This window comes from Sorghum bicolor, chromosome 3, assembly GCF_000003195.3.
Source record: "Sorghum bicolor cultivar BTx623 chromosome 3, Sorghum_bicolor_NCBIv3, whole genome shotgun sequence".
NCBI lineage: Eukaryota > Viridiplantae > Streptophyta > Magnoliopsida > Poales > Poaceae > Sorghum > Sorghum bicolor.
In genome coordinates, this window is record NC_012872.2 from 72824827 (window position 1) to 72852529 (window position 27703).

The window sequence follows — 27703 nt, forward strand, 5'->3', positions numbered from 1 at the left end:
GTCGGTGGCTATAGGAAGGAAGTTGAGGACTTTCGTTTGAGTGCTAGTGCTAGAGTAGAAGCACAAAGTTAGGCTAATAAATTGGGCTGAGCACCCCCAAAAAATGAAGGATCCGTTTTAGGTCCTCTACTAGAGTTGTTGTGATGGCCCACACAATTCAAGATTTGAGTACGGACATACCATTATCCTCTCTGCTTCTTTTAATCCGTCGTTACGTATCACCGTTGAGCTACTGAAAACATATTGGTCGAACTTTCTTAAGTTTAATAAGTTTTTTAAAAATATTAACAATATATATATATATGGAAATAAATTTATTATAAAAATAGACTCAACGATTGCAACGTAAATATTAATACTTTCTTGTTTATTTAGTTAAAGTTAAATAGGTTTGAAGTGATAACGACGGATGGAAAGGGATGGAGGGAGTACGGCGATAGGAATCAGCACCTCCTCACAAAATTGCAACAAGATCCAGCCAGCGTCTGGGAGTGGGAGTCAGAGGAAACAAGCAAGCAAGCAAGCAGAGCGGTTTTGGTTTTGTGCCGTAGTGCGCAGCAAAGCTGGGTCGAGTCCGTCCACGCAGATCACGGAGAATAGAAGGGGCCGGCAAGCACTCGCCCTCACAAATTCCTCGGCCGCTAGCGCTCGCACAGACCGCTAGGGAGCAGCAGAGCAGGTCGCGGTCGCGGCCGAGGCCGGTGCGTGGCGTGGCGTGGCCTCGCGCGCGCGGGTGCGGGTGCGGACAAAAGCCCCCGCTTTTTGTCGCCACCCAGCGGTGCACCCCAAAAAGTCCAAGACACACAACGGGGCTGGCTGGGGCGTTCACGCCGTTCCCCTATCTTCCGGTTCCGGCCTACCCCATCTGGCCCTGCCCGTCTGGCCGTCTCCTTCCTCGCGCATCTCTTTATAAACCCACCTGCCGCCGTCCTCTCCCCTACCTCTCTCGCCTCCCCTGCTGCCGGTGCCGGTATCTTCGTTACTGCTGCGGCTGCGGTTCTTCAGGGCTAGTACTCCCGGGTGAGCAAAGCAATTTCTCCCTTCTCTCCTGTTCGCTTCTGCATGCAGCTTCGTTCTGAGCCAGCCATGGCGACGACGGCGCTGTGCCTGTGCTCCTCCCTCCCTCTCTCTCTCTCTCTCTCTCTCTCTTCCGCTCCCTGCAGCCATGAGCAAGCAAAAAAGCATGACACCATTGGCTGTAAAATACAATTAAAAGCTTCGTCCGGTCCGGCGTGGCGTCCGGGTCCGGTCCGACTGCTGCCGCCCCGCCCTGCCTGCCCGTGCCCGTGCCCGTGCGTGATGAAAGAGTGCGCAGAAATAAATGGCGCCTCTGCTCCCACCCAGACCCAGTACCAACCAACCCAGTGATTTCCCTTTGTCCTCTTCCCCACCCGGCCATACCCCAGGCTTGTATTCTTCTTCCTCGAGCTGTTCCTGCCTGTTGCCACCTGCTTGGCCGTTTCGACTTGGCGCTTTCCTCCCTCTTCTTCGTGTCCGTGTCCGTGTCCGTCTTCGCCACCGCTACGCTACGCTGCTGTGTGGACGTTCTGCGCTTCCATCCATTGCCCGCCCACGCCCAAAGCTGGGCCTTGTTTAGTTACAAAATTTTTTGCAAAATGTGTACTGTAGTATTTTCGTTTGTATTTGATAAAAATTGTCCAATCATGGACTAACTAGGCTCAAAAGATTCGTCTCGTCAATTTCGACCAAACTGTGCAATTAGTTTTTATTTTCATTTATATTCAATACTCCATGCATGCGTCTAAAGATTCGATGTGACGGGGAATCTGAAAAATTTTGCAAAACTTTTCGGAAACTAAACAAGGCCCTGGTCCATTACACTATTTATTATTATTATGGCTTCTCTTGATTTCTTGCTCTGTCTCCTTCCTCTGCCTCAGCGCGCACCGCCCAACTCCACCTCCTCCTCTTTTTCTCTCCATCCATGCAGATGCAGATACAGGGCTGCCGCAGGCTTTGGCAGGTCGCCTCCGCCTACTCCCACCACTGACTTTACCTTCTTGGCTGCCCGCAGGCCGTGTCTGTCAGCGACGACCAAGCAGAGGTTCCTCGGCCATACCATTCCGCGGTCGTATAATAAAATCCGCACCACCAAGCACACAGCTTCACGGGAAGAGCGAATTAAGCAGCGGTGGTCGCGTCGCCGTCGCCGTCGCGTGCCCGTGCCAAGAAGACGAAGGCCAAGGCCAACCACCAGGCCAACACGCTACCTGCCTGGGCAGGAACGGCAAGGCTGATGGTCCAGGACGAAGGCTCCTCGTCGTCGGTCACATCGTCCTCGCTGCACAACTTCTCCACCATGCCGCTCCACGCATCCCCCGGCGCGGGGGCCGCCGCGTCCCCGACGACGCCGCCGTGGCTGGCGCGCGAGCTCCGCTCCGACGAGCGTGGCCTCTGCCTCATCCACCTCCTCCTCAACTGCGCCGCGGCGGCGGGCGCGGGCCGGCTGGACGCCGCCAACGCGGCGCTCGAGCACATCGCGGCGCTGGCGTCCCCGGACGGCGACGCCATGCAGCGCGTGGCCGCCGCCTTCGCGGAGGCGCTGGCGCGGCGTGCTCTGCGCGCGTGGCCTGGGCTGTGCCGCGCGCTGCTCCTGCCCCGTGCCGGCCCCACGCCTGCCGAGCTCGCCGTCGCGAGGCGCCACTTCCTCGACCTCTGCCCGTTCCTCCGCCTCGCGGGCGCCGCCGCCAACCAGTCCGTGCTGGAGGCCATGGAGTCGGAGAAGATCGTGCACGTCGTCGATCTAGGCGGCGCCGACGCCACGCAGTGGCTCGAGCTGCTCCACCTGCTGGCCGCGCGGCCCGAGGGCCCGCCGCACCTCCGCCTCACCGCCGTGCACGAGCACCGGGACGTGCTCACGCAGACGGCCATGGTGCTCACCAAGGAGGCGGAGCGCTTGGACGTGCCGTTCCAATTCAACCCCGTCGTGTCCCGGCTGGAGGCACTGGACGTGGAGTCGCTCCGCGTGAAGACCGGCGAGGCGCTGGCCGTCACCTCCAGCCTGCAGCTGCACTGCCTCCTGGCCTCCGACGACGACAGCTCCGGCAAGGACGGCCACCACCACCAGAGCAGCAACGGCAAAGGCGGGGACACGAACAAGCGGCCGCGGAGCCCGGAGTCCGGCGTGTCCCCGTCGACGTCGCGCGCGGACGCGTTCCTGGGCGCGCTGTGGGGCCTGTCGCCGAAGGTGGTCGTGGTGACGGAGCAGGAGGCATCGCACAACGCGGCGCCGCTGACGGAGCGGTTCGTGGAGGCGCTCAACTACTACGCGGCGCTGTTCGACTGCCTGGAGTCGGCGGCGCCTCGCGGGTCGGTGGAGCGCGCGCGCGTCGAGCGCTGGCTCCTCGGGGAGGAGGTGAAGAACATCGTGGCGTGCGACGGCGCGGATCGGCGGGAAAGGCACGAGCGGCTGGACCGATGGGCGGCGCGGATGGAGGGCGCCGGCTTCGCACGCGTCCCGCTCAGCTACTACGCGCTGCTGCAGGCGCGGCGGGCGGCGCAGGGGCTGGGATGCGACGGGTTCAAGGTGCGCGAGGAGAAGGGCGCCTTCTTCCTGTGCTGGCAGGACCGCGCCATCTTCTCCGTCTCCGCCTGGCGCGGCCGCCGCTTCGACTGATCTGATGAACCGACGCGTCGACGCCGGCGCCGGCGCCTCGACGGGCGGCGCGCCGTGGGCCGTGGGCCGTGGCCTTCCCGTATTTGTGCGAAGGAGACGGGCCGTCCGTCGTAGCGTTGGCGTCAGGTGGCCGTCACGCACGTTGTCTTGTTTTGGTCATTTTGTGTGTTTTCTGTTACTCCGTATCTAGTTAGATTTTAATCAGGTCAGATGGAGTCGATGATGATGTGTTAGTTTTGTTCATAGTGTACCTCTCTTTCTCTCCAATTTCGATGGACGGAATGCATAAATCTTCTGCTGACTCTATGAGCATATTTATTGGATCCGTCTGATTATCTAGATCTGTTAATGGTAATAGTTTCAGCTAAAATTAGTGAATAAGGATCTAAAGATATGCTAATAGACCTAATAGGGCACTCATAATGCAAGACTCTATCACAGAGTCCAAGACAATTAATTACATATTATTTATGGTATTTTGCTTATGTGGCAGCATATTTATTGAAGAAAGAGGTAGAAAAAATAAAACTCTAAAAGCATATTGTTTGAGATAATAAATAACTTTATATTTTATGATAGAGTCTGCACTGTGAGTGACCTAACAAGTAGAGCTACCAACAGTTAGCTCATTGGTTGATTAAATGTTGTTAATTGATGCTAATAGTTAATAACACCTTCAAACATCTATCAACGGATTAAACTGGTATATCTAAACAGTCCATCTACTAATAATTAGTTAGCTAGTGTTGCTCTCTCCGTTCTAAATTATAAGTCACTTTGTCTAGATGCATAACAAAATAGATGTACCAAACAGTCAAAATGACTTATATAATTTGGAATGGAAGGAGCCTTCATATACAAAACAATGTGATTCTAGAATAATGTCATGTTTTAGTATATCCAGTTTGACCAATTATAGATAAAAAATATAAGTATTTATAATATTAAATAAATATCGTTAGATTAACTACTAAATGTATTTTTATAGTAAATTGACCTGAAGCTATAAATGTGAATACTATTTACTAAACATGAAACAATTTAACGGCCACGCAACTCATAATTGCATCTTTTTAAGGACTGAGGTAGTAACTTTTTAGCTATTAGCTACTCTGTGCGTTTTAAACCGTTAGTCGATTTGCCTGAGCATTTCCAACAGTTGGCAGATGTTGTCTTTTGCAAGTTGCTAAAAGAATATGCCAAGTTAAAAATAGGCTCTCTCTAATAGTTTTCTATTTTTAACTTGCCAAACAAAAAGAAAAGGCCCACCACAAGGTCATTGACGAGAGCGTACATGTCCATGCTGTTTGTTTTTTTAGAAACGTAAAAATTTTGGTGCCCTTCAGAAACCTAGAAACGTAAAAATTTTGGTGCCATTCAGACGTGAAAATCAGGCCATAGCAGTTTCTACTAATTGGATTGAACCACGACAACAACACCTGCTAATCTGCTAATCCAATCGCATGGATCACAGCAACATCACCTGACACCTGACCATGGCATGACGAGTACTCCAATCGCATTGAGGCCCTGTTTAGTTTACCACCCAAAAAAAATTTTATCCATCCCATCGAATTTTTAGACACATGCATGGAACATTAAATGTAGATAAAACAATAAACTAATTATACAGTTTGGTTGAAAATCACGAGACGAATCTTTTAAGCCTAATTAGTCCATAATTAGCCTTAAGTGCTACAGTAACCCACATGTGCTAATGATAGATTAATTATGCTTAATAGATTTGTCTTGCAGTTTTCAGACAAGCTATGTAATTTGTTTTTTTATTATTTTCTAAAACCTATCCCGACATCCTTTCAACACATCCGATGTGACACCCAAAATTTTTTCATCTCCAATCTAAACAGCGCCTGAAACAACACCAGGTCACCAGCACAAGTACTCCACGCAAGAAGCTATAGAGGCGACGGCGCCAGAAACCACACGGATGCATTGCCAACTACGATACGCCCGCGCATATATACGCGTTGGGGAAGGAAAAATGTCGAGTTGGGATGCTAAATTGTTGGAGGACAATTTTTTTTGTTTTTTCAAAAAATATGGATGCCAAGTTGATTTGGCAAACTCTTGGAGATGTTCAGTATATAACTTTTACTATATATTAAGACATAAGTATATAGTTATCTAGATACTACACAGTAAAAATTATGTATATATCTAGAAAAAACAACGAAACATAGTAACTAACTATTACTAGAAATGAATCCAGATATGGTCGAAGAAAAGGAGCTCCTTTTCCTTTTTTTCCTTGTATAGTGCTCAATTTGATGGACGGACGGATGGATTAGATTTCCTTGATGGCCCTTTTTTAGCTCATCCACCATGATTTGTACTCCTCGCAAGAAAGCGTGGCGTCCTTGTCGCTACACTTACATTTGGCAAAGGTAGCTAGTGCTCCTACAACAACGTGAATCGACCTCTACGTAAAGGTGAGCATTTGGTGACCGGTGCGTGGCTGGCTGAGTGGAGAGGCATGCATGTCGCCTACTCGCCTCTGATGACTGAGTGACGGACTCTAGGCGTAAAGTCAGGGTGGATTTGTGAATCCTCTTCCGTGATGATGCCACATTAGCATGGAAGAAAACTTGGTTATCCCATGCGCTGGACGTGCTGAAAATTAAAACCTCTCCATCCGCCATGTCGGAACCGATCGATGATTCAGCGGCTCGGACCATCCGTTTGGAAAAAAAAAAAAAGAACAAGAAAACGGGCGGCAGACAGCGTGGACTTGGACGAACTTGGCGCGGAATTTCAACGTGTCGGAGGCGAGGAACCCGGCCAAAGGTCGCCTTGTCCGAACTTCCGCGGAACCATATACGACTATGGCATCAGGTGTGTGCCGTGTTAGGTGGGGCCGGTTCTAAATTCCAAAAGGAAGAGGCCTAGGCTGGCATGGCGTCACGCGTGACATGCATGAGCTGATGAGCATCTCCTCTTTTCTCCGGGGACGATGATGATGATAGACTGGAGTGGGGGGGGAAAAAATGCACGCTCATCGCATCCTCAGCAATCCGCACCGCGCGCACTCGTCAAAGATGGATTGGGGTCGGGGAATCGATTCGTTTCGTCGGCAAGGCGGCCAAAAAAAACATGGCAGGAGCAGGACGGGGCAGGCAGATTGTACCAGGACCTAGAAATACCATCTCCCTTTTGCCCTTTGTTACCTCTTTGGACATGTGGCGAGGATTCCGCCGCCGCCTCCTTTCCCATGCCGGAACCGGGAACTGCTGCCGCCGCCGCCGTCGTACGGACAGACATAGGATAGAGCGCCGTGTGCCCCGTCCAACACAAGCAAAAGCGATCTTTGTTTGGGCTCTTTTTGCCGCCGTTCCTCTGGTCCGACCAGGCAAACCGAAAGCCTGGCCCGACGACCACTAGGCCCAGTTGATTCGTCTTCGATGCTGTTCGGCCCAGCTAGACGTTTCTGGACCATACAAATTCGATTTTGGCCCACGACAGCTCTCCCCTTTAGTTATTATTTTTGTTCAGTACTATCAAATAAAAAAAATTAAGGATTGTACATCTTATATTAACTTGATCAAACTTAAAGATTTTTTTAACTTCTTAGGAAGCGAGATTTATATTCTTTCTAGGACGGAATGGTAAAATAAATGACACAATCGTTGAATAAATCATCGACCATCAAGTCATCTAGGTGACCACAGAACAAGCTACATGTTCTATTGAAAGCGCCAGCATGTTTGCTAGTACCTAATATTTTCAAAAAAAGGAGGAAGTCTCTTTTGTTCATCCTCGTTTCGCCCTACTTCTCCCGTTCCTCATCTTGTCGTTCGTCCTCTCACTCCCACCAACCCATAACAGAAGTTTGAGGTCCAACAAAGGTAGATTCTATCTTCCTCCAACATGTCATTAATTACCGTTTAGAATAGGAAAACCTTCACTTGTGTTGCACCACTTTTATGTTGTGTCTGTGTCTCTTGAGCCCATATGATTGTATATGTCACGCCCTGGTATACGCTAGTGTGGTTTTCGTCTTCCATCTTTCTTAATATCATAGTAGGTGCACATAATAATCATATATGTAAGTTTTGAGACAATCTCTGGTCAATTTTTTTGTATAGAAATCATACTTTATTGCACACAACCTCTAATATGGACTTTAATTTATTTGATTTAACTGAAATAAGATGGGTAGCTTGTTATAGCCATCATGGACGGGTCTTGGTGACTGCGCAACAAGTTTTATACCCGCTAACATACTCCCTTGATCCAACAAAATAAACATATTTGTAGAGAGAAAATTTAAGTTTTACATACAAGCTTAGAACACAAATTTTAAATAAATAGATTTGTATCCGAGTCTTTGAGATGATATTGATTCTTTAGTAGATGACAATTTATTGTAAGAGTAATTAATAGGCAAAATCTAGTTTGTAGTACAATTTTTTATGATTATGATTCTTGGACGAAGAAAGTACATGCATGTTTGTGCCGGTGAGGTGGTGAGTGAAAGAATAAGGCCCTGTTTAGTTTGCCCCCCAAAATTTTTTCATCCATCCCATCGAATCTTTGGACACGCGTGCGTTGATGCCAAAGGACAAAAGCCAATTGGGGCTGACGAATTAATCCACTGGCCAGAAGAAGACGGTCGCAGGTGACCGGGCTTCCGGCGTGTCCGCGACGTGGATGTCCGAACCGAAAGTGGCATATGGCGTATGCCTCGGTATACAATATTTTCCCAGGCTGACCGCGATGACTATATCCAAATCTAATGCAAGATTTGCCGACTATATTCTATATATATATATATATATATATATATATATATATATATATATATATATATATATATTTCTCTATTACTAAATTGTGAAAATTTCAATCTACCAAAATTTTTTCTGCCCGTCGGTGCCGACTCGGCCCGCCCGCGCGTCCATGGAATCCTGGCTTCCGATAGCTGAGAGGAAAAAAGAATAAAAAGTTTTTTAGGTTCCTAATATAAAATTTCCTTTAAATATTACAGCACATTGAGATTAAAAAACTATAAGGGCCTAAATATAAAATGTTTATCCTATTAATTTACTTTTCTTTTATTATTTCAATAGGCTGAAAATTGATAAATACATAGTAATTCATAGAAAAATCTAAAAAATACAAAACAAATTTTGTTCAACTCCACATATGTAGATCCATATATTAACAAAAAATATCACATTTTTTTGCTGGAGATGCTTGCCTATGTTTTGTAAAATTGATCGGTTGAAATTGATAAATCTAAAAAATACAAAATAAATTTTGTTCAACTCCACATATGTAGATCCATGCAATAAACAAAAAATATCACATTTTTTTTGCTGGAAATGCTTGCCTATGTTTTTTATGTAAAATTGATCGACTAAAATTGATAAATGTGTAGTAATTCATAGAAAAATTTAAAAATTACAAAATAAATTTTGTTCAGCTCCACATATGTAGATCCATGCAGTAAATAAAAAAATATCACAAATTAAATCTAAAAATTACAAAACAAATTTTATTTAGCTCCACATATGTAGATCCATGGAGTAAACAAAAAAAATCACAAATTTTAGTATATTTTTTGTTGAAGATGCTTGCCTTTGTTTTTTAGTGTAAAATTGAAATTATAGTTATCTTGCTCCAATTATTATGAAAAATTTATGGTAGTCTATTTAATGTGATGCATGATTTGTGGTAAAAGTTTTAGCACCATTTCTGCTTATCTCACTAATTTACTAATTTACCTAAATTTATGCTTGAGGATGCTTACACTACCTTTGCACGATGTGTTGTTATGTCATATGAACACTTCATAAGTGCATGTATTCATAATCTACATACATTTAACTGATATATCATATTTCATAGGAATCTAATCTAAATAAAAAAAGTTAGCAACAAACTTCTCATGTTTTAATATAATATTAAGCTATATTAAGAGGTAATATTAGAGTAAGATAAGGTTTGACTAACTGCTATTTTTATTATTAAATAAATATATCTCCAAGCTACATATTATTGTAAATATTAACTATCTAATACAATAGATGTCATGGTTATCTATAAAATAGTGGACTTTAAATTTTATAAAAAGGATAAATATAAATAGATATGTTACATTATGTCATCACTTTCTATGGCCATTTTAATATTTTTTCTTGTTGCAATGCACTGGCATATTTGCGTGTGTGTGTATATATATATATATATATAATCTCCTCCCCTCCCATTGGTCCGTCTCAGCCTGATTCCCTTGGCGTGGGCAGCAACAGCCCACATCATACTTTATTGCACACACTCCCCGCTCCTCATAAAAAAAGCACGAGGCGGAGGTGGAGGCGACGAGACGACGACGCCCCTGGGCGGCATATATATATATGACAGGGCCTGCCTGCCTGGTGCCTGCACGTCGTCGCCGCCGTGTTCTTCCCTTCCCGGGTGCGCAAAATCCTTCCCCCTCTTGTCTTTTTTCCCATATCCGTACTATTTGTTGACGTGAATTTCGGTCATGTATATTAGGTCTTGTTTAGTCCCAAAAAATTTTGCAAATTTTTTCAGATTTCCCGTCACATCGAATCTTTAGACACATGCATGAAGTATTAAATATAGACAAAAATAAAAACTAATTATACAGTTTGGTCGAAATTGACGAGACGAATCTTTTGAGCCTAGTTAGTCTATAATTGGATAATATTTATCAAATACAAACGAAAAAGCTACAGTGTCGATTTTGCAAAATATTTTGAAACTAAACAAGGCCTAGGGATTTGATCATTCGAGGCCGCAGCGGCATGTGTTCTAGACACGCAACACACAGGGACGTCTAAATAATTAATAGCCAGGATGACCAGCAAAATCGCCTACCATACAGTTTTGACTCTCGTTCTTCACGAAACCGGCTTTGGCTGTTTTTAACTGTTGTCAGCCGGTGAGTAGTCACAAACCAATTTGGGTTGGTTTTCCCAAGACTTTGCAAATTCAGCCTATATTTTCATTTCCTGGTCTAAACTTTGGCTTCCTGATCACAATTTTGGTGTCAACACTACTATACCCCTTCTGATCAGGTACATGTACATCTATATACGTGCAGGCCGCAACAGGCAAATTGGACACACACTGCAAGTGACGTTTCGTGAGGTTCATCGCTAGCACGATCCGATGGCTTCCAGGCAGCCAGAGGACGATGATGCACAAGAAGGCGCCGCAGCACCGGTGACGCCGCCGCCTCACGCCGCCGACGTAGTGGAGACCGTCGCCCCTTCGCCGCCCCTCGAGACCAGGTGGCCACCGTTCGCGCTCCGCCGGTACGCCGACGGCTTCTGGTTGCCGGAGGTGACAACGAAGGAGGGCTTGCCAGCCGTCCATTCCTGCTTCACGCCAAGGCCCACCGACGTGATCCTCGCAAGCTTCCCCAAGTCCGGCACCACCTGGCTCAAGGCGCTCGCCTTCGCGACGCTGAAGCGGTCGACGCACCCGCCGTCCGACGGCGACCACCCGCTGCGCCACCGCAGCCCCCATGATTGCGTCCGGTTCCTCGGGATCGATCTCAACGACAAGAACAAGGACGAGTTCGAGGCGCTCCCGTCCCCGCGCGTGCTCGCCACGCACCTCCCCTACTCCCTGCTTCCCGGCAGCATCACCGGAGAGGAGAGCTCAGGGTGCCGGATCGTGTACGTCTGCCGGGAACCCAAGGACGCGCTGGTCTCCTACTGGCAGTTCACGACGAAGGCGGCGCTGGCGAGGGGAGTTGACGACGTCCTCCGGTCGTTCACCATCCAGGAGGCGTTGGAGCTGTTCTGCGACGGCCGGTGTCCGGGCGGCCCGCAGTGGCAGCATGTTCTCCAGTACTGGGAGGAGAGCTTGAGGAGGCCTGACAGGGTGCTGTTCTTTCGGTACGAGGAGATGCTGCTTGAGCCTGAGAGTCATGTCAGGAAGCTAGCGAAGTTCATGGGCTGTGAGTTTTCTGAAGATGAGGAGGAGGACGGAGTGGTGAGCGCCATCGTGGAGCTGTGTAGCCTAGGCAAGCTGAGGAACGTGGAGGTGAACAAGAATGGAAGCACTAGGTTGGGGACCAAGAAGAAATCTTCTTCAGAAAGGGTGTTGCTGGGGACTGGAGCAACCACATGACGCCGGAGATGGCGCAGAGGCTGGACAAGGTCGTTGAGGATGCATTGCAAGGGACTGGATTCGCCTTCTCGGGCACAATGTGAACAACTCTTGACTCATAATGCAGTACCCGGTTGCAAACTGCATAATCGTACTGTCTTAGTGGTTTGTAATTTGTGCTACGAGATTTTTCTCATAGCTGACTTGTAATTCTCATTCATCTTAATAAAAAACAGGCTATATTCTCGATCGTGAAAAAAAACTGCATAATCTGAAGATCAACTAGTTTTATTGGTCTTGCATAATCTGAAGATCAACTAGTTTATTGGTCTTGGTGGTTGTAAAACACACGATTTCAAAAGTTGAGGGAGATAATTTGCTTGGTTTTATAGTTTATATAAGGGAGGAAAAATGGACTCTGCTCTCAGGCTTTGTTTAATTCCAAAAACTTTTTACTTTTTAGTTCTAAGGTTAAAAGATTTATCTTATGATTTACAGACAAATTATATAATTAGTTTTTATTTAAGTTTATATTTAATGCTTTCATATATCGTAAAATTCGATATGATGTGAGCTAAAGAGGCCTCACATCCGCAAACCGCAAGCCAGCCAAGACTAAAGAAATGGGCCCAGTGGTCTGATCCGGCGGTCCGGCCAGACCACGCGACGGCACGAGTCGGACGGAAGAGGGAGCAGAGCTGAGCTGTGGTCTGTTGCTGTGGGGTAACACAGCGAGCTGACGGCGACATGCGTCCGGCGAGCTGAGCTGTAGCCTGTTGCTGTGGGGTAACACAGCGAGCTGACGGCGACATGCGTCCGGCGAGCTGAGCTGTGGCCTGTGGCTGTGGGGTAACACAGTACCTGCCCCCGGCTTCTCCTCTCCCACGGCCACGCCGACCGCGAGGACGACTCCGCGCCCGCAGACGCCTTCTTCTCTGTCTCCAACTCTAGGAGCTGCTGCATCAGGGGTGAACGCGGCCAGTTTGCCGGGCACCAACACGGCCGTCGCCGGCATCGACTTTCCTGGTGCGCAAAATCCCTCTCCCTTTCCCGTCAATCTCTCCCCTCTACCAGACTCCCAGCGCACTCCTCCGCATAATGGGGACTCTCGGTGCGAATTGAAGGGTAGTAGACTCTGAAAACTCTCGCTGCTACTTGGGGTTGAGGACACCTGATGTTATAAGCATGAGGCATGAACATGAACCTTCCGGCAACGATCGGTCCAGCCTACTTCTTGTAGTCGCGGTTAGTTCATAGCTGGGCTTCATGTGGGACTTGCTAGTGGCTAGTGTATATTTCCTGCATATGAATTAGATTATCTCAACATATGAATTAGATTAGAAATTATCTCAAGTATTTGTAGATTATGTTTTTTTTTTCATAAATGTTTTCTTCAGTGGATTGGATGCTATAGTATGCTTGCGTTGGATCTGTTAGTGTCCACATTTTGTGTTTTCTTTCTTCTCTCTCCGAAAAACTTCAAAGATAGCTAGTTGACAAAGGTACCAGATCTATGTATCTCATTCTTTTAGAAAGATATGCTAAGTATCCATCTCAACTGAACTTTGCTGCCGGGGTGAAAATGGTGTATGGATTCTACAGTGAGCAAAATGAAACCATATGGAGTCTGCCCTCGGCACAGATTAGTAGAGAAATAAGCAAATAGTCACAACTATAGGGTACTGCTGATCCTTTTCCGGTGAGTGGAACATACATATAACAATAGAAGGTTTCAAGTACGGGGAATAGTATAGAACGAAATTAAGCTGTGACAAAGGAACAAACATGGTCGAATGTATTATTGTGAATTAGAGAGTCAAGTCAGTGAATGGAATAGCAGGCGCAGTTACAGTATCTCATTAGCTGTTTAACCTCTTGCAAGCCAGAATTGTACTAGTCCCTATATTCTGGTTCAGATGGACAGTTCCGCTGTGAAGAAATTACCAGAGCCAATTCAATTTATTAATTATGTTCTTCATTTGACATTCAGTCACCAATTAGGATTTTTTAGACGAATGGTCAGGTGCTCTTCCGCTTCGTTAAGTAGATAGCTAAAGCAATATATACAGGAGGTTAACAATTAGGATTTTGGTTGTGCCCACTGCCAAGTAACAAAAATTGCTGCTGAGCTGTATACATCTTACTTGAAACAGGTTCAGATTGGTAGCTCGAGTGTAAGATATTTGTGCCTTATGACAAATGCTCGGACAGGTTAAGAAATCTAGCTCAGAATAACCTAATGACCTTGTCTTGAGTCGGCTTGCCTTAACTTGGAGCAATAATCCAATCTTAAGCAAAACTAGTATTGTGCACAACTTCTGAACACCTTTAAGTATTACTCCACTGTTTTGCAATGCAATCAATTTCTTTGGTGATGTTCATTGAATGATTCCAGATTAGATGGTAACTTGTGTACCATCGTCTTTTAGTGTAACTTGGTTTCTCTGTTATAACTTACTCCCTCTGTCTCTGAAAACTTCAATTCTTAAAATCCATATCAGTCAAACCTTTTTAAGTTTGACCAACTTTATAGAAAAGAGCATCAATATATATAACATAAAAATGAGTATCTTATAAAAATATATTCTATGATACATCTAATGGTACTATAAATCTTAGCATTCTTTTCTAGAAATTCGGTCGAAGTTTAGAAAGTTTGACTTAAGACAACTCTAGGAATTGAAACTTTCAGGGACAGAGGGAGTAAAATTGAGACAAGGCTTTCCTCATGCAATCCTTTTTGTGCACCCTCGTCCACATGCAGGCTGCAGCAAGCAACTGGACTGGACACACAGCACTAGTGACCTCGCTTTTGAAATTCACCAATAGGACGATGGCTTCCAGGCACTCAGAGAACAATGCACAAGGAGCAGCGCTGTTGACGACTCCTCACACTAACATATCCAGGATCATCCATTCGTTGCCCCTCGAGACCAGGTGGCCAACACTCTCGGTTCGCCAGTATGCTAGCTTTTGGCTGGCCGAGGTAACATTGAAGACAGGCTTTCCACTCGTCCATTCATGCTTCGAGCCAAGGCCCACTGACGTATTCCTTGCAAGCTTCCCCAAGTCTGGCACCACTTGGCTCAAGGCTCTCGTCTTTGCAACGCTCAAGCGGTCCACACATGTGCCGTTCGACGGCGACCATCCACTGCGCCATTGCAGCCCCCATGACATCGTCAGGTTCCTTGAAATTGAATTCAACACAAGGGATGAGTTTGAAGCGGTCCCTTCCCCGCGCGTGCTGGCCACACACCTTCCCTACTCCTTGCTGCCTAACTGCATCACCGGAGAGGAGAGCTCAGGGTGCCGGATCGTGTACGTCTGCCGGGAACCCAAGGACGCGCTGGTCTCCTACTGGCTGTTCACGAAGAAGGCGGCGCTGGCGAGGGGAGTTGACGACGTCCGGTCGACGTTCACCATCCAGGAGGCGTTGGAGCTGTTCTGCGACGGCCGGTGTCCGGGCGGCCCGCAGTGGCAGCATGTCCTCCAGTACTGGGAGGAGAGCTTGAGGAGGCCTGACAGGGTGCTGTTCTTTCGGTACGAGGAGATGCTGCTTGAGCCTGAGAGTCATGTCAGGAAGCTAGCGAAGTTCATGGGCTGCGAGTTTTCTGAGGAGGAAGAGGAGAGCGGGGTGGTGAGCGCCATCGTGGAGCTGTGTAGCCTGGCTAAGCTGAGGGACATGGAGGTGAACAGAAATGGAAGCACTAGGATGGGGATCAAGAACGAAAGCTTCTTCAGGATGGGAGTTGCTGGGGACTGGAGCAATCACATGACGCCAGAGATGGCGCAGAGGCTGGACAAAGTCGTTGAGGATGCATTGCAAGGGACTGGATTCACCTTCACGAGCACAGCATGAGCCGCTCTTGGTTGCAAAGTGCCGAATGTCAAAAAGATCAGCTAGTTTTATCAGTATTGCTGGTTGTAGAAATCATGCGACCCATATGGTGAATATTCTGCTTCTGAGTGATGGAGGAAAGTTGTGGACTTCACCTTACATGGAATTAATTTATGTACAACTCATTTGTAGGCCTTGTTTAGTCCGAAAACTTTTTGGTTTTCGGAACTTTCGTTTTTATTTGACAAACATTGTCCAATCATAAAGTAACTAGGCTTAAAAGATTCATCTCGCGATTTACAGGTAAACTGTGCAATTAGTTTTTGTTTTCATCTATATTTAGTGTTTCATGCATGTGCCGCAAGATTCGATGTGACGGGGAATCTTGAAAAGTTTTTGGATTTTGGGGTGAACTAAACAAGGCCGTAGTTTGTCATGTTGTCATATCGAGTGTATGTTGTTTGCCTATTTTTTTTAATTCAGCCTGTTTGTTTCTCTTTTCAGCTGTACTTTTTCTCACAATAAATCAGCCAACAGTAATTTCAGTCATATCTTGTGGATGAGTGTTTGCGTATGTATTGTATAATTTGTAAAAAGAAAATTCATATGTGTTACTATGTAAGTACACCATAAATTCATGTGTACTGGAGCTTAATAAAATCTTGGAGACTCTTTGGTGCTAAATGTGGACTAGGGGATTGTGGCAACAATCAAATACCACCAGAAAAATTCGGTTGTCTCTTTGCCTTGCTCGTTGTTTGCTTTACTTCTTGTTGATTGCAAGTTCCTTTGTTTGGTAACTAGGGTTGATTTGTGGGAGTGCTTAGCATAGGTTACTTGTTGCAATTACGGATATCTATCTTACTATGTCATGGCATGTATTTCATTAAGACCATGTTTAGTTCGTGAAAATTTTTGGCTTTAGCTACTGTAGCACTTTCGTTGTATTTGACAATTATTGTTGAATCATGGACTAACTAGGCTCAAAAGATCCGTCTCACAAATTATATGCAAATTGTGCAATTAGTTTTTGTTTTTATCTATATTTAATGCTCTATGCATACATTAATAAATTTGATGTGATGGAAAATCTTAAAAAATTTTAGAAACTAAACCAGAACTAAGAGCGGGTAGAAAAGGTCAAATACGAAGTAAAAAAAAGAGCAAGAAGAATGGTAAACTCAAGATTACTACTAGACTGTAGCTCAACTGGGGCAACACATACAGTGCTATTACATAAAAGCTTAAGCGACATCGCAGACTATCCTTCCCACTAGAGGAGCACCAACAACGTCCGAAGGCGTGCGTATCCCGTCGCTAAGCACTCTTATTCATTTGGCTCATAAGTCATGGCAGAAAATACTGTTAGCTGATTATTGTGAGAGAAAAACACTACTGGATGATTCGGCTGATAAGCTCAAAAAGAAATAAGTTTTTTCTTGTTTATTTTTAAAAATACAAAACATCCAGACTCAAAGTAATTTTAAACCTAGCTGGCTAGCTAGCATGGTGTACGCTCAAACCACATCATCGGACGCACTGATTAAGCGAGGCCTACTTCCTAGAATCACGGGCGGATCATTATTGTCAGGGGCAAAAAAGACACAGGTTGGCTTTTAAAATTTGCCCAACCAAAAATTTCGCAAGCCTTGGCTATCATTTGGTTGGCTACCAAAATTTGACATCCCTCTCACATTTGGCTTGCTAAATCCGTAGCTATTTTATATCTAGGTTTGGGTTGCTGAATCTTTGGCATAGCAAATTTTAGTTGCAAACCAGCCGTCCCTACTGAAACAGTAGTGTGTATTTCGGCTCTGAAAGATGGGCCAAAATCCACTCGCTGCCATTCCACCATTGGGCCGCTCGTCCAAAATCGCGTCACGGCCCAAAACAGTCAACGGCCTCGGTGTTGGTCGGAAGTGGACGGCTGGCTTGCTGAGTCAGACAGACGGAGACGGAGTGCTAGGGGTGCTAGCTACCGGCGGGCGGGCGGGCGGCCGGGATGGCGTCGGGCTCCGGCGGCGGCGGGAGCGACTTCTCCGTGTTCGTGGTGGGCTCCGACTTCGCGACCGACGCCGGCGCCGCGCTCCTCGCACCCGCCGACCGCGAGGTGTGGCACGACTGCCTCCCCGACCTCGCCGAGGCGGACGCCTGCTTCTTCGACCTCGAGGAGCGCCAGGTCGTGCGTGTCCAGGGCACCGATCGGGCCGGCCGAACCGTCGTCCGCATCGTCGGCAAGTTCTTCCCGGGTGCGCGAATCCACCACGTAGTCTTCGTTAATCGGCCTCCTTACAGTTGCAGTCCTTCCACTGCTCTTTTAGGGGTTTTTGTCAATTCATGATTGGGGATGCTTCATGCGCTTATAGTATTTGATGATTTATTTAGGTGTGAGCTTACCAGTAACAATTGCTTCAAACTAGATCTCTTCCCGGCCGATAGTTTATACCTGACTTGAGGTGAATTTTTAGGTGAAATCAGAATCCCATCCAGCAAGTACCTACAGTAACGATTGCTGTTGCAGATTGAGGACTGCGTACCAACCAACCTTTATTCAATGGATGATAGATCATATGCTACCTTTTTAACTCAACTCGGATCTGTGTTATCCAAAAACAAAATTCAGATATGTGGATCGTTTGATTGAATTTATCATAAATTTAGGTTCCCAGCGTAACATCCACACCCTATTTACATGTTTGAAGTACAAGATCTGATGTAGGATGTAGCTTATATTTTATTGTATTGAAGCTCCTCTACCAGCGAAGTGCATATGTTCTTATGGCCCTTCTAAATTAAGAATGGATGAAGGATGATAAATCTGCTTAGTTCCAGCCAATATTTCAGTAGACCCGATCAATGTTCTGATTCTTTCACTATTGCTATTAACAAGCCAACAAGCTGAATAAGGCTTCTATATTTTCATTATCCTCGTGCTTTGTCGCTACAAGCTTAGTATTATTGTTTCCCAGGCTATTCTTGGTGTCAATGTTTACATGGCATTTACTTTGGAATTTGGGTTTTCAGCTTCAGTAGTTGATGGTGAACGTCTGAAGAAGTATGTGTTCTACAAACTCCGCACTGAATTACCTGTGGGTCCATTCTGCATCTTGTACATGCACAGTACTGTACAGTCTGATGATAACAACCCTGGGATGTCAATCTTGAGGACAATTTATGAGGAGCTTCCACCTGAATACAAGGAAAGGCTTCAAGTTTTTTACTTCTTGCATCCTGGGCTTCGCTCCAGGCTTACCATCGCCACCCTTGGCAGGCTATTTTTAAGTGGAGGGTCAGTATTCTTTCATCTAGTTCTCAGGCATTACTGGTATATAAGCTGCCCAAGCTGTTTGTGCATTGTAAACAAAACAAGGATGCTACATACCTATAGAATCCTCTCTGTACTCTATTCATTACTCAATAATCATGCTTATATATACACATTATAAAGTCTGCAAGATAATATGCTTATAGAAGGTTAAAATAGAATGCAAATTACGTTCTTCTTAATAATAAAGTAAATTTTGAAAATGGAAATAAACAGGACAGAGCACAGTAGCCATTACTAAATATTCATTGCATGCATTATACTGAATACTCATTACATTCATTATCCAGAATGGGTAAAGTCTTGAAACAGACAAGCATGTCGTCAGCTGTTGTAGCAGTCCCTATTTTTATAAAACATTGTTCAAATGGACTACAATATTGCAATAAACTCTATGTACTTGTTGTTTTTTGCTCTCTTTCTTTATTGACTGTCAAGTCTTGAATATGTGGATATTGTTGGCAAGGTCTAGTTCTGCAATTTTCTTCTACTCATGCTATCTGAGCTGCCAAGAAATTATACTGAGCTCAATTATTTCGATCTCTTTACACTTTCAGGAATTACTATTGATCCATTGACCTTTTGTTCTTAAATGCTGGTGGCTTAACTTTTATTCAACTTTGAACATTAACAAACAGCTTCCTTACCTCTGTTAATTATTCTATTACAGGTTGTATTGGAAAATCAAGTACATTAGTCGACTGGAGTATCTCTGGGGGGACATAAAAAAGGGAGAGGTTGAAATTCCAGAGTTTGTTATTGAACATGATAAGGTTCTTGAGCACCGGCCACTGACTGATTATGGCATAGAACCAGATCCCCTACATCTTGCTGATGTACCTGCTGTGGGATACTCGCTTGGAAGATACGAAGATAAATGGACTCCAGAAGATCGTCGGTATTCAAGGAACTACATGTGAATTTTTCTGCTGTAGCCAAAGGCTTAAAAGTTGATTGTATAGTAACACGGTACTATGAGATTGTATGTCAGATTGCTGTGAAAACCTTGTCAAGGTCCTGTATTTCCAGCTTTGTGATCCAATTTAATACCTATTTTGTATGTCAGATTGCTGTGAAAACCTTGTCAAGGTCCTGTATGTCAGATTGCTGTGAAAACCTTGTCAAGGTCCTGTATTTCCAGCTTTGTGATCCAATTTAATACCTATTTTGTATGTCAGATTGCTGTGAAAACCTTGTCAAGGTCCTGTATTTCCAGCCTTGTGATCCAACTTAATACCTGTTTGAAGATTATTGAGCAGACAAGATTATTGAGCAGACTCTATATGCTGTGGTTAACCCGAAGTATAAAACTGTGGCCGATGTGCCTGCTTATGCACATATTTCAATAGTTAATGTCCTTGATGTAAATGCGTGGTTAATTCTATGGCTGCGAATCTAGACATATCAGCTGATGATTTTTACAGCTGATAAGCTAGCTGATGCTGTTTTGTTGTGAGAGAACGCATAAGTTCAAGCAAACAGGGTGAATATATATGTAGATGTGTAGAAAAAGTTATGAATTTAGAAAAGCTAAAACGTCTAATAATTTGGAATGAATGGAGTACTAAATAAAAAGTCACATTCTTGAATAAAACTTTTGCCCTTCTAGATTTATGCTTAAGGCTCGCTGTTTGATGACAATGGTGAAACTAAGCTTTGCACGGAAACATGTACTTACTTGATTCTGCAAAATACCATGATTACATCTCGCCGCTCTGAAGCCACCAATACATTATTAATCTAATATTCCAGACAATTTGCACCTTGCAGACCTACGAATGTATATCAACGAAATGCAGCCTTGTCGAAATCCGCCAAAATGAATATGGATCGAACTCTACGACAGTTCGCGGCACCGCTTTGCGGCAGCAACAACAGCACTAATCAGTGTTCCACGAAATGCGCCCTTCTCGAGCTCCTGAATCCCAGCTATGGTAGTCCCTGCTGGAGAAGTGACCTGATCTTTCAGTTGCCCTGGATGTTTACCTGTCTGGCTCACCATGGTTGCAGCACCAAGAACCTATATACATAAACAACATACATAATAGACCAAAACGTCTATGAGAACGAGCAGACGATAAACAGAAATCACTACAAAAAAAAGACAACGGTGGAGTAAACTGAGTACGTATAATGCATCAGAAACTCAATTTTACTGAACCAAAATACAGTAATGCATAAAGGAACTCAGTTTAATGAAGAATACAAACGTCTACCAGGAGATGGCGACTTAAAAGAATCACACAGCATATGTAAAGAGTGGAAAGCAGCATATCTTAATGGAATGAACACTCACTGTTTGAGATGCAAGACCAAGGGCAAGGTCCCGAGGAAGCCCAGCAGCAACTCCACCATCAGCCATGGCCTCTATTGCTAAGAAAATGTAGGCTGGACCACTACCGCTATATTAACATTAAAAAGAAAAAAATTAGCTTCACTCTTAAATGTTGACACCCTATTTCAGTATCACATATTCACATATATTATCAGCTACATACCTCAGGCCAGTTACAGCATCAAAATATTTCTCTTCAGCTGTCCAAACTTTTCCAATAGCACTGAATAGTTTCCTTACACGGTTTTCATCATCCTGAGTTGCCATCTCTCCCAAGCACATGACTGCGAGAAGCAAAAACATCAGACAGTGTTTCATCTTGTTACCTCCCCTGATAATTTAAATTTTTCAGTGCATCGAAATTTTCTACAATCATAAACGTTAAGCACACAAAACAGCCATTTCATGACAGAGATTGCCTAGCAAATTTTCATCACTCATAAAAAGCATACCACATTTCATGTATTATTCATAGGTTAAAAATGGCTCATGGGTTGTCAGTAAATTATTCTACCTGATGCAGCTTGTCCAACAGCTGAAGGGGTGTTGGGCATTACTCTAATAATACGTCGTTGACCAGACCAATCCTGAAATGAAAGGAGAAGGTTGTGGGGGCTCAGGAATCATATAGAATTCCAAATACAATGTGTTGACCTAGAGAAAACAATAATATAATAACGCTGACCGCTGAGATAGTAGAGCAGCTGAAATACTGACAGAGCTGAACTATTGTTTTCTGTAGTTTTAGTGGCAATTATCATATTGACATACTGAATGATAAAGTAAGAACTACCAATTAACTGAATCTATTAGGAAATTGTTTGAACACCACAAATAGTCATACAAATAATTCCATGTACTGTAAATTGTAGACATGTATGGCAATTTGTACTCAGAGAATCCAATCATGACCTTGTTACACCGAGCAGATAAAAAACAACTTTACAAAACAAACAGAACCCCTCTATGAATTTAAAATTGTGGTTAACAGAACCTTGCAAATATAAATTCAGAACAAAACTATCATGATAGTGTGATTCATCCAATACGCAACTCTTCTATCTGTTCAGATCGGATCAAGAGATTGGAAATGAGCATGAGATGCTTTACATACTGAACTACCCATTTACAACAAATGTCATCATATTCCTGCTAAACTCGAATGGAATAATAAATATTTGAAACCATGCATTCTCTATCGGACTCTTTTAGTTGTACCACATCCACATAAGTCATGTTGATAGAGATTGTAAAATTTTAAAAAGAAGGCTAACCTGCAGATCTTGCATCTTGATGCCGGCAGCAATGGACACCAAAAGCTTTTCTTCCGACAGGCGTGGTCTCAGCTCAAGTAGAACCTGCTTCACTGGATTCCATGTGTGCACGATATCAAAACGATGGTCAGAAGCGCAAAAAAAAACGAGAACAGATCGGACAAGGTAACAGATTGTTCATGGAGCACGAAATTAATAAGATTGGACAATTGACTCCCTTGGACCCTCGAAGCAAAATCTAAAAAAAAAAATAGAAGACGGCACTTACCGATCTGAGGCTTCACAGAGATGACGATCACATCGCTGTCGTCGACAACCTAGCACGCACGGGGGGGTTAAAATTCGCGTAAGAGCCGAGTATCAACAGTGATGTGCCAGGAAATACAGGCGCGCGGAATCAAGAGGAGGACCGGAGGCCGGAGATCAAAGGGGGGAAAAGGAAGCACGGGGGTACCTGGGCATTGGTTTGGAGCAAGCACGCGCCGAAGGACGCGAAGGCCTCGCCGCGCTCGGGGCGGCGGTGGGGCGCGGTGCGGATGGCGGAGGCCGGGAGGACGCCCGACGCCGCCACGCCGCGGGCGATGCTCTCGGCCAGGTTGCCCGCGCCGACGAAGCCCAGGCGGAACGCGTCCCCGTTCACGGCCGCCGCAGCCGCGGGTGGCACGGGCTGGACAGGCGGCGCCGCCATTGTTGCGATGGTTGTTGGGGTTTGGGGGATTGGTGGGGGGGGTTTTGGACGGGGCTTGGGACTTGGGAGGACTGAGGAGACGATGGTGGAGATCGCGAACTGACAAGTGCCACGCGCTGACGTGCGATTCAGCAGGGGCTTTATGATAAAACTTCACCGGATGACCGATGACGGATGCCGTCGCCGCGTGGGCGGCTGGCTGGCTGCCACTCGCCGCACCGGATTTGACGGATCTGTAGGAAATGGGTTCGCTGCAAAAATTTTTGGAACTAAACAAGGCCTAGATTACGGGTCACTCCAGATAACATGCGACATGTGTATGTGTAATGTGTTGTGCTTGTGCACATCAAAATCATCAGCATATCTAGGAGAAAACAAGACATGCCGTCGTGACGAGTCATAACCGCTTCACAGGCGAATATTTGTTGAACGAGTTTGCTGTGGAGATGATAATTTGTTTGTATATATACAGTACTCCATCATCATTTTATAACCACTGTCATCTCTTTTAATTGCAAGAGTACACAACTACACATGGCTACCTAAACAGCCTGCATCTTGTTCCTCTTTCGAGCAAAACTCGCTGGATCTCCCTACGTTCTTTAATTTTTGGCCACGCTTTGCTCAAATTTGAACTAACCAACGACAGATATTCGCATAGTTTGGCCTCAGAAAAGAATATACCATTCCAGGTAGAACACATCTCTAGGAGAACAGACATGACACGTTCACGAGTCACGCCTGTCATTAACGCCTCACACGCGAATGAAAACGGCTGAACTTTCTGTTTTGCTGTACAAATGACAACATATCCTCCATCTAGCTTTTGCCATTGTCACCAATTTACAACTTTACAGGAGCATATGGCTAACTACACATCCTACATACTCTTGCTTTTTTGAAGCAGAACTCGTTGGACCTACAAGGGGGAAAATAACCAACACTCACTCTGTTCTTTAACATTTGACGTTGACGTTGATTGGTTATATTTCGAACCGACCAAACGTTAAATGTTAAAGAACAGAGGGAGGAAGTGCAAAATATTCATACAATCTGCTATAAACAAGACAGCCGGAAGTTACAGTGATTCGCACGTCACGGCGCACAATCCGGTGCACCATTTCGTTCAGAATTCAGATCATTGCCCGGTCAAATGGCATCGCCCTGCATAACTGCAAATGGCCAGTATCTCTGCAGCAACACCTCCACGCTTAAAAGTAGCTAGATTGTGTTTGCAGCAGCTCAAGGTGAGCCAGTATCTTGCCAATCATGGGTTTCAGGGCAGGGTCTCCTTTCTGGGCAAGGTCGATGAGCAAAGCCTGCGTGATTTCGCCGTACCGCTCTCTGTGGGCTTCGAGCCGGAACATCCGCTCCAGCATCCATATCGCCCTGTCCTGGGAACTCAGCTCTCCAGCTTCGGCGATCCTCAGCAGAGCATGGATGCCTGACGCCTTCTCTATCACCCTGCTCCCGTTTTCCCAGATCTCGTCCTGCATAAGAGTACCCAGTGCTTCCAGCACCGCTCCATCTGCTCCGCGTTCTTCGCCTTCTAGTATCTGGACCAGAGGATTGACGGCGCCAGCTTTTACTAAGCAGAAGGTGCTCTTGACGGTGCACTGGCAGCTGTGGACTATACAGTAGGATTCAGCTGATGAAGGAACACAAAGCCACCTTGGCAATTTTGACTTAAGCAGTGCCATTGTGCTCTGTGATAGTTGGGCCAAGGATGTTGCTGCTTTAGACTTGGCGTCCACTGATCCTTCCGAAAGCAACTTAACAAGGCAAGGAACCACCCCATATCCAACTGCTGAACTCTGTAGTTTCCTGTCCCAGGTAACTGTGAACCGAATAAATACACCGGCAATGCCCTCAAGCAACCACATCCTTTGAGGTGTCACGGAAGTGGCGATGTTTGCTTCAAACAAGGTGATCAGAATAGGAAGCAAGTTTGACCGCATCAGAATCTCAGTTACCTTCTTATCTGTCACTGGGAGGTTGCTTAGGATACCAACAGCTGCAGCCTTCTCATCTCGAGAAGTAGGAGAAGAGATGATCTTTACCAAGATATCTAGATGGGTCTCCCTGAACTGTTCAGCCAATTCTTGAGAAGAATCTTTCGATAGATGGAACATTAAGTGCAACGCAGCAATTTTGATATCCACATTCTTTTCTGTTAGGAAAGGTAGAAGCAGTTGCACCCCTCCATTTTTCCTAATTTTACTCCTGGCTCTTTTAGCATTGGCGTGCCCGGAAATGCTGTTTAGGGCCCTCAGAAGATGAAGTTGAATTACCGGACTCGATAAATTAAGAAGCGAGAGTATCTGAGGTGCTACATCTTTATGAAGTAGAATACGCTCAGATTGTGCTATTGCTGCGAGTATAGCTGAGGCTGGCTCTCTGAGGGTCATGAGCACTGAGGTCACAGAGAAAAGGAGCTGGAGCAGCGGTCCTGTTATGCCAGAATTTATCAGGAGTTCTGCATTTTGTAGAGAGCTAGAGAGATTACGCAAGGCGCCTAAGGCTGAGTGCTTGGCTTCAAGGTTTCCATATTTAAACATGTCCACGAGGGGTTCAATAGCTCCATCCTCACCGAGGGAAGATTTCATATGTTCAGATAGGAACATTTTTGAAATAGCAGTGGCCATAAGGACCTTGTTCATGTCAGAACCTGCAAAGTAAATAGGAAGGTAAAGCTTAGAAGTGATGATATGATTAGATAGAGTGGAGAAAGTTTCGTTCTACATTGAATTCCAAATTTATAGGCCGAAGTTAATCTAGTGACTTTTTCTCAGAATATTGTAGCCTGATGCATAAGAAAGAGGTAAACAGAAGTGATGGAACCAAAATTCTTGGTAGTTATAACTTGAAGTTTCTGAACCTTTTAAGTACTTTTCATGAATGGAAAAATTGTAGATACTTGTGTTGTTAAATGGAGAAACCCATAGGAACCTATGTTCATATACACTGAAAAAAAAATCAGTTTGAAACATGGTTTGTCAGATCATATTACCTTGCTTGAGGTACTGTATCAACGGCCGGAAGTAACCAGCCTCCGCCATCAACAGCACATTCTGCGGGTTGGACGACAAGATACTGAGCAACTTCTCTGCATCGTCCTCGGTGCCTGATTCACGCGCATTCCTCAACGTGACTAGCATGACGATACACCCTTTGATCCTGCCAATCCTCTGCCGGACCTGTGGGATGTCGGACAGGTCTAGCAGCACCGCAATCGCCTCCCTCCTCTCGTCAACGTCTCTGGACAGGGAGCGGACTATGCTGGAAAGCGCCTCGATGCTCGCCAGCCTCTCCTGTGGCGCCATGTACTGATTGTCAGAATAGAGGTCATGGAGAAGATGGAAGCCCGACAATCAGCTGATAAGTTTGGTACTTGGTTAATCATAGTGCCTCTTCAAGAACTCGATAGTAGCGCAGAATGCAGCTTGGTGAAAGGGCAGCACTCGCAAGTGCAGCAAGAGGAACGGTGAGGTCCACCGTACAAAACCGAAGCGCTTCGGGGTTATAAGAAAACAGTAGCGTCCGAGCATAGCATCGAACACAGAGCGCGCGCAAGCATGTAGGCAAGAAAATGAAGGGCGGGAATCCGGGGGGCGGGCGTGTGGGCCTCACTCAACTGACCTTGCTCTCACCGGCGACGCAGCCCGCGAGGCGCCTGAGCGCGGCCATGACGCTGACCCTGGCGTCAGCGGTGCCCGCGGCGGCGAGGCGCGCGAGCAGCGCCGGGACGAGGAGGCCGTCCTCGTCGTCCTCCTCCCCGAGCCTTCCGTCCCCGGCCAGCGCTTCCACCTCCCTGGCCACGGCGGCGAGCTCGTCCTCGGCGCCGGTCTTGACGCGCACCAGCAGGTCCTCCACGTCCACCGCGGCCGCCGCTGCGGCCCCCGCCATCGCGTACCGCGGCAGGTGAGCAACCAGCAGGCAGCAGCGGCAGGCTTTGCGGGAGTGGGAAGCGAGCGCGGGACGGGAGGGTGCGTGCGAGCGGGAATGGAGTAAGAAGGCAGCTGTGGACACGGCGAAGCGGTCAAGTCGCCCATGGGCGGAGAGGGACGGGGACGACGAGATGGGACGGGACGGGAGGAAGGGAGACGACCTGGCCTCCGATTTTCGGGACACGCAGACGCAGCCGCAGGGGAGAGGGAGGAGGCCGTGCCGTTTCATCATGGGCCTTGTTTAGGCCCCGTTTAGATTGGAGATTGAAAATTTTTTTTGGGTGTCACATCAGATGTGTCGGAAAGACGTCGGGAGGAATTTTTAGAAACTAATAAAAAACCAAATTACATAGCTCATCAGAAAACTACAAGACAAATCTATTAAGCATAATTAATCTATCATTAGCACATGTGAGTTACTATAGCACTTAAGGCTAATCATGGAGTAACTAGGCTTAAAAGATTCGTCTCACGTTTTTCAATCAAACTGTGTAATTTTTTTATTTTTTATGTACGTTTAATGTTCTATGCATATGTCTAAAGATTCGATGGG

The 27703-nt window shown here is 45.8% G+C and overlaps 5 protein-coding genes and 1 pseudogene across 9 annotated transcripts; 4 read left to right on the forward strand and 2 right to left on the reverse strand.

The window, feature by feature from the left end:
- On the forward strand, positions 779–3963 carry LOC8081328 (scarecrow-like protein 3). The gene is made up of 2 exons (XM_002456880.2): positions 779–1020; positions 2036–3963. The coding sequence occupies exon 2, from the start codon at positions 2258–2260 to the stop codon at positions 3635–3637; it is 1380 nt and encodes a 459-aa protein (XP_002456925.1). The 5' UTR covers positions 779–1020; positions 2036–2257; the 3' UTR covers positions 3638–3963.
- LOC110433499 lies at positions 10286–12005 on the forward strand (annotated as a pseudogene).
- LOC8081329 (cytosolic sulfotransferase 5) lies at positions 12412–16144 on the forward strand. 2 transcript variants are annotated; one of them, XM_021457559.1, is made up of 2 exons: positions 12412–12769; positions 14508–16144. In XM_021457559.1, exon 2 carries the CDS (start codon positions 14577–14579, stop codon positions 15600–15602), a length of 1026 nt encoding a protein of 341 aa, XP_021313234.1. In that variant the 5' UTR covers positions 12412–12769; positions 14508–14576; the 3' UTR covers positions 15603–16144. The 2 variants fall into 2 exon arrangements, with proteins under 2 accessions (XP_021313234.1, XP_021313233.1); XM_021457558.1 differs by lacking the exon at positions 12412–12769 and adding an exon at positions 12777–12988.
- On the forward strand, positions 17534–20188 carry LOC8081330 (protein GDAP2 homolog). 4 transcript variants are annotated; one of them, XR_002451485.1, is made up of 4 exons: positions 17534–17830; positions 18606–18870; positions 19577–19920; positions 20033–20188. XR_002451485.1 is itself a non-coding variant. In XM_002456882.2 (3 exons), exons 1-3 carry the CDS (start codon positions 17584–17586, stop codon positions 19824–19826), a joined length of 762 nt encoding a protein of 253 aa, XP_002456927.1. In that variant the 5' UTR covers positions 17534–17583; the 3' UTR covers positions 19827–20167. The 4 variants fall into 4 exon arrangements, 1 of the variants encoding a protein (XP_002456927.1); XR_002451483.1 differs by having other exon boundaries at positions 19577–19995; positions 20033–20181; XR_002451484.1 differs by having other exon boundaries at positions 19577–19995; positions 20108–20174.
- On the reverse strand, positions 20472–23323 carry LOC8081331 (pyrroline-5-carboxylate reductase). Its single transcript, XM_002459045.2, has 7 exons — positions 22970–23323; positions 22784–22832; positions 22516–22607; positions 21756–21828; positions 21405–21525; positions 21203–21308; positions 20472–20926 (listed from the first exon to the last, which is right to left on the reverse strand). The coding sequence occupies exons 1-7, from the start codon at positions 23201–23203 to the stop codon at positions 20744–20746; spliced, it is 858 nt and encodes a 285-aa protein (XP_002459090.1). The 5' UTR covers positions 23204–23323; the 3' UTR covers positions 20472–20743.
- LOC8062314 (U-box domain-containing protein 43) lies at positions 23910–27528 on the reverse strand. The gene is made up of 3 exons (XM_002459046.2): positions 26843–27528; positions 26214–26514; positions 23910–25871 (listed from the first exon to the last, which is right to left on the reverse strand). Exons 1-3 carry the CDS (start codon positions 27380–27382, stop codon positions 24415–24417), a joined length of 2298 nt encoding a protein of 765 aa, XP_002459091.2. The 5' UTR covers positions 27383–27528; the 3' UTR covers positions 23910–24414.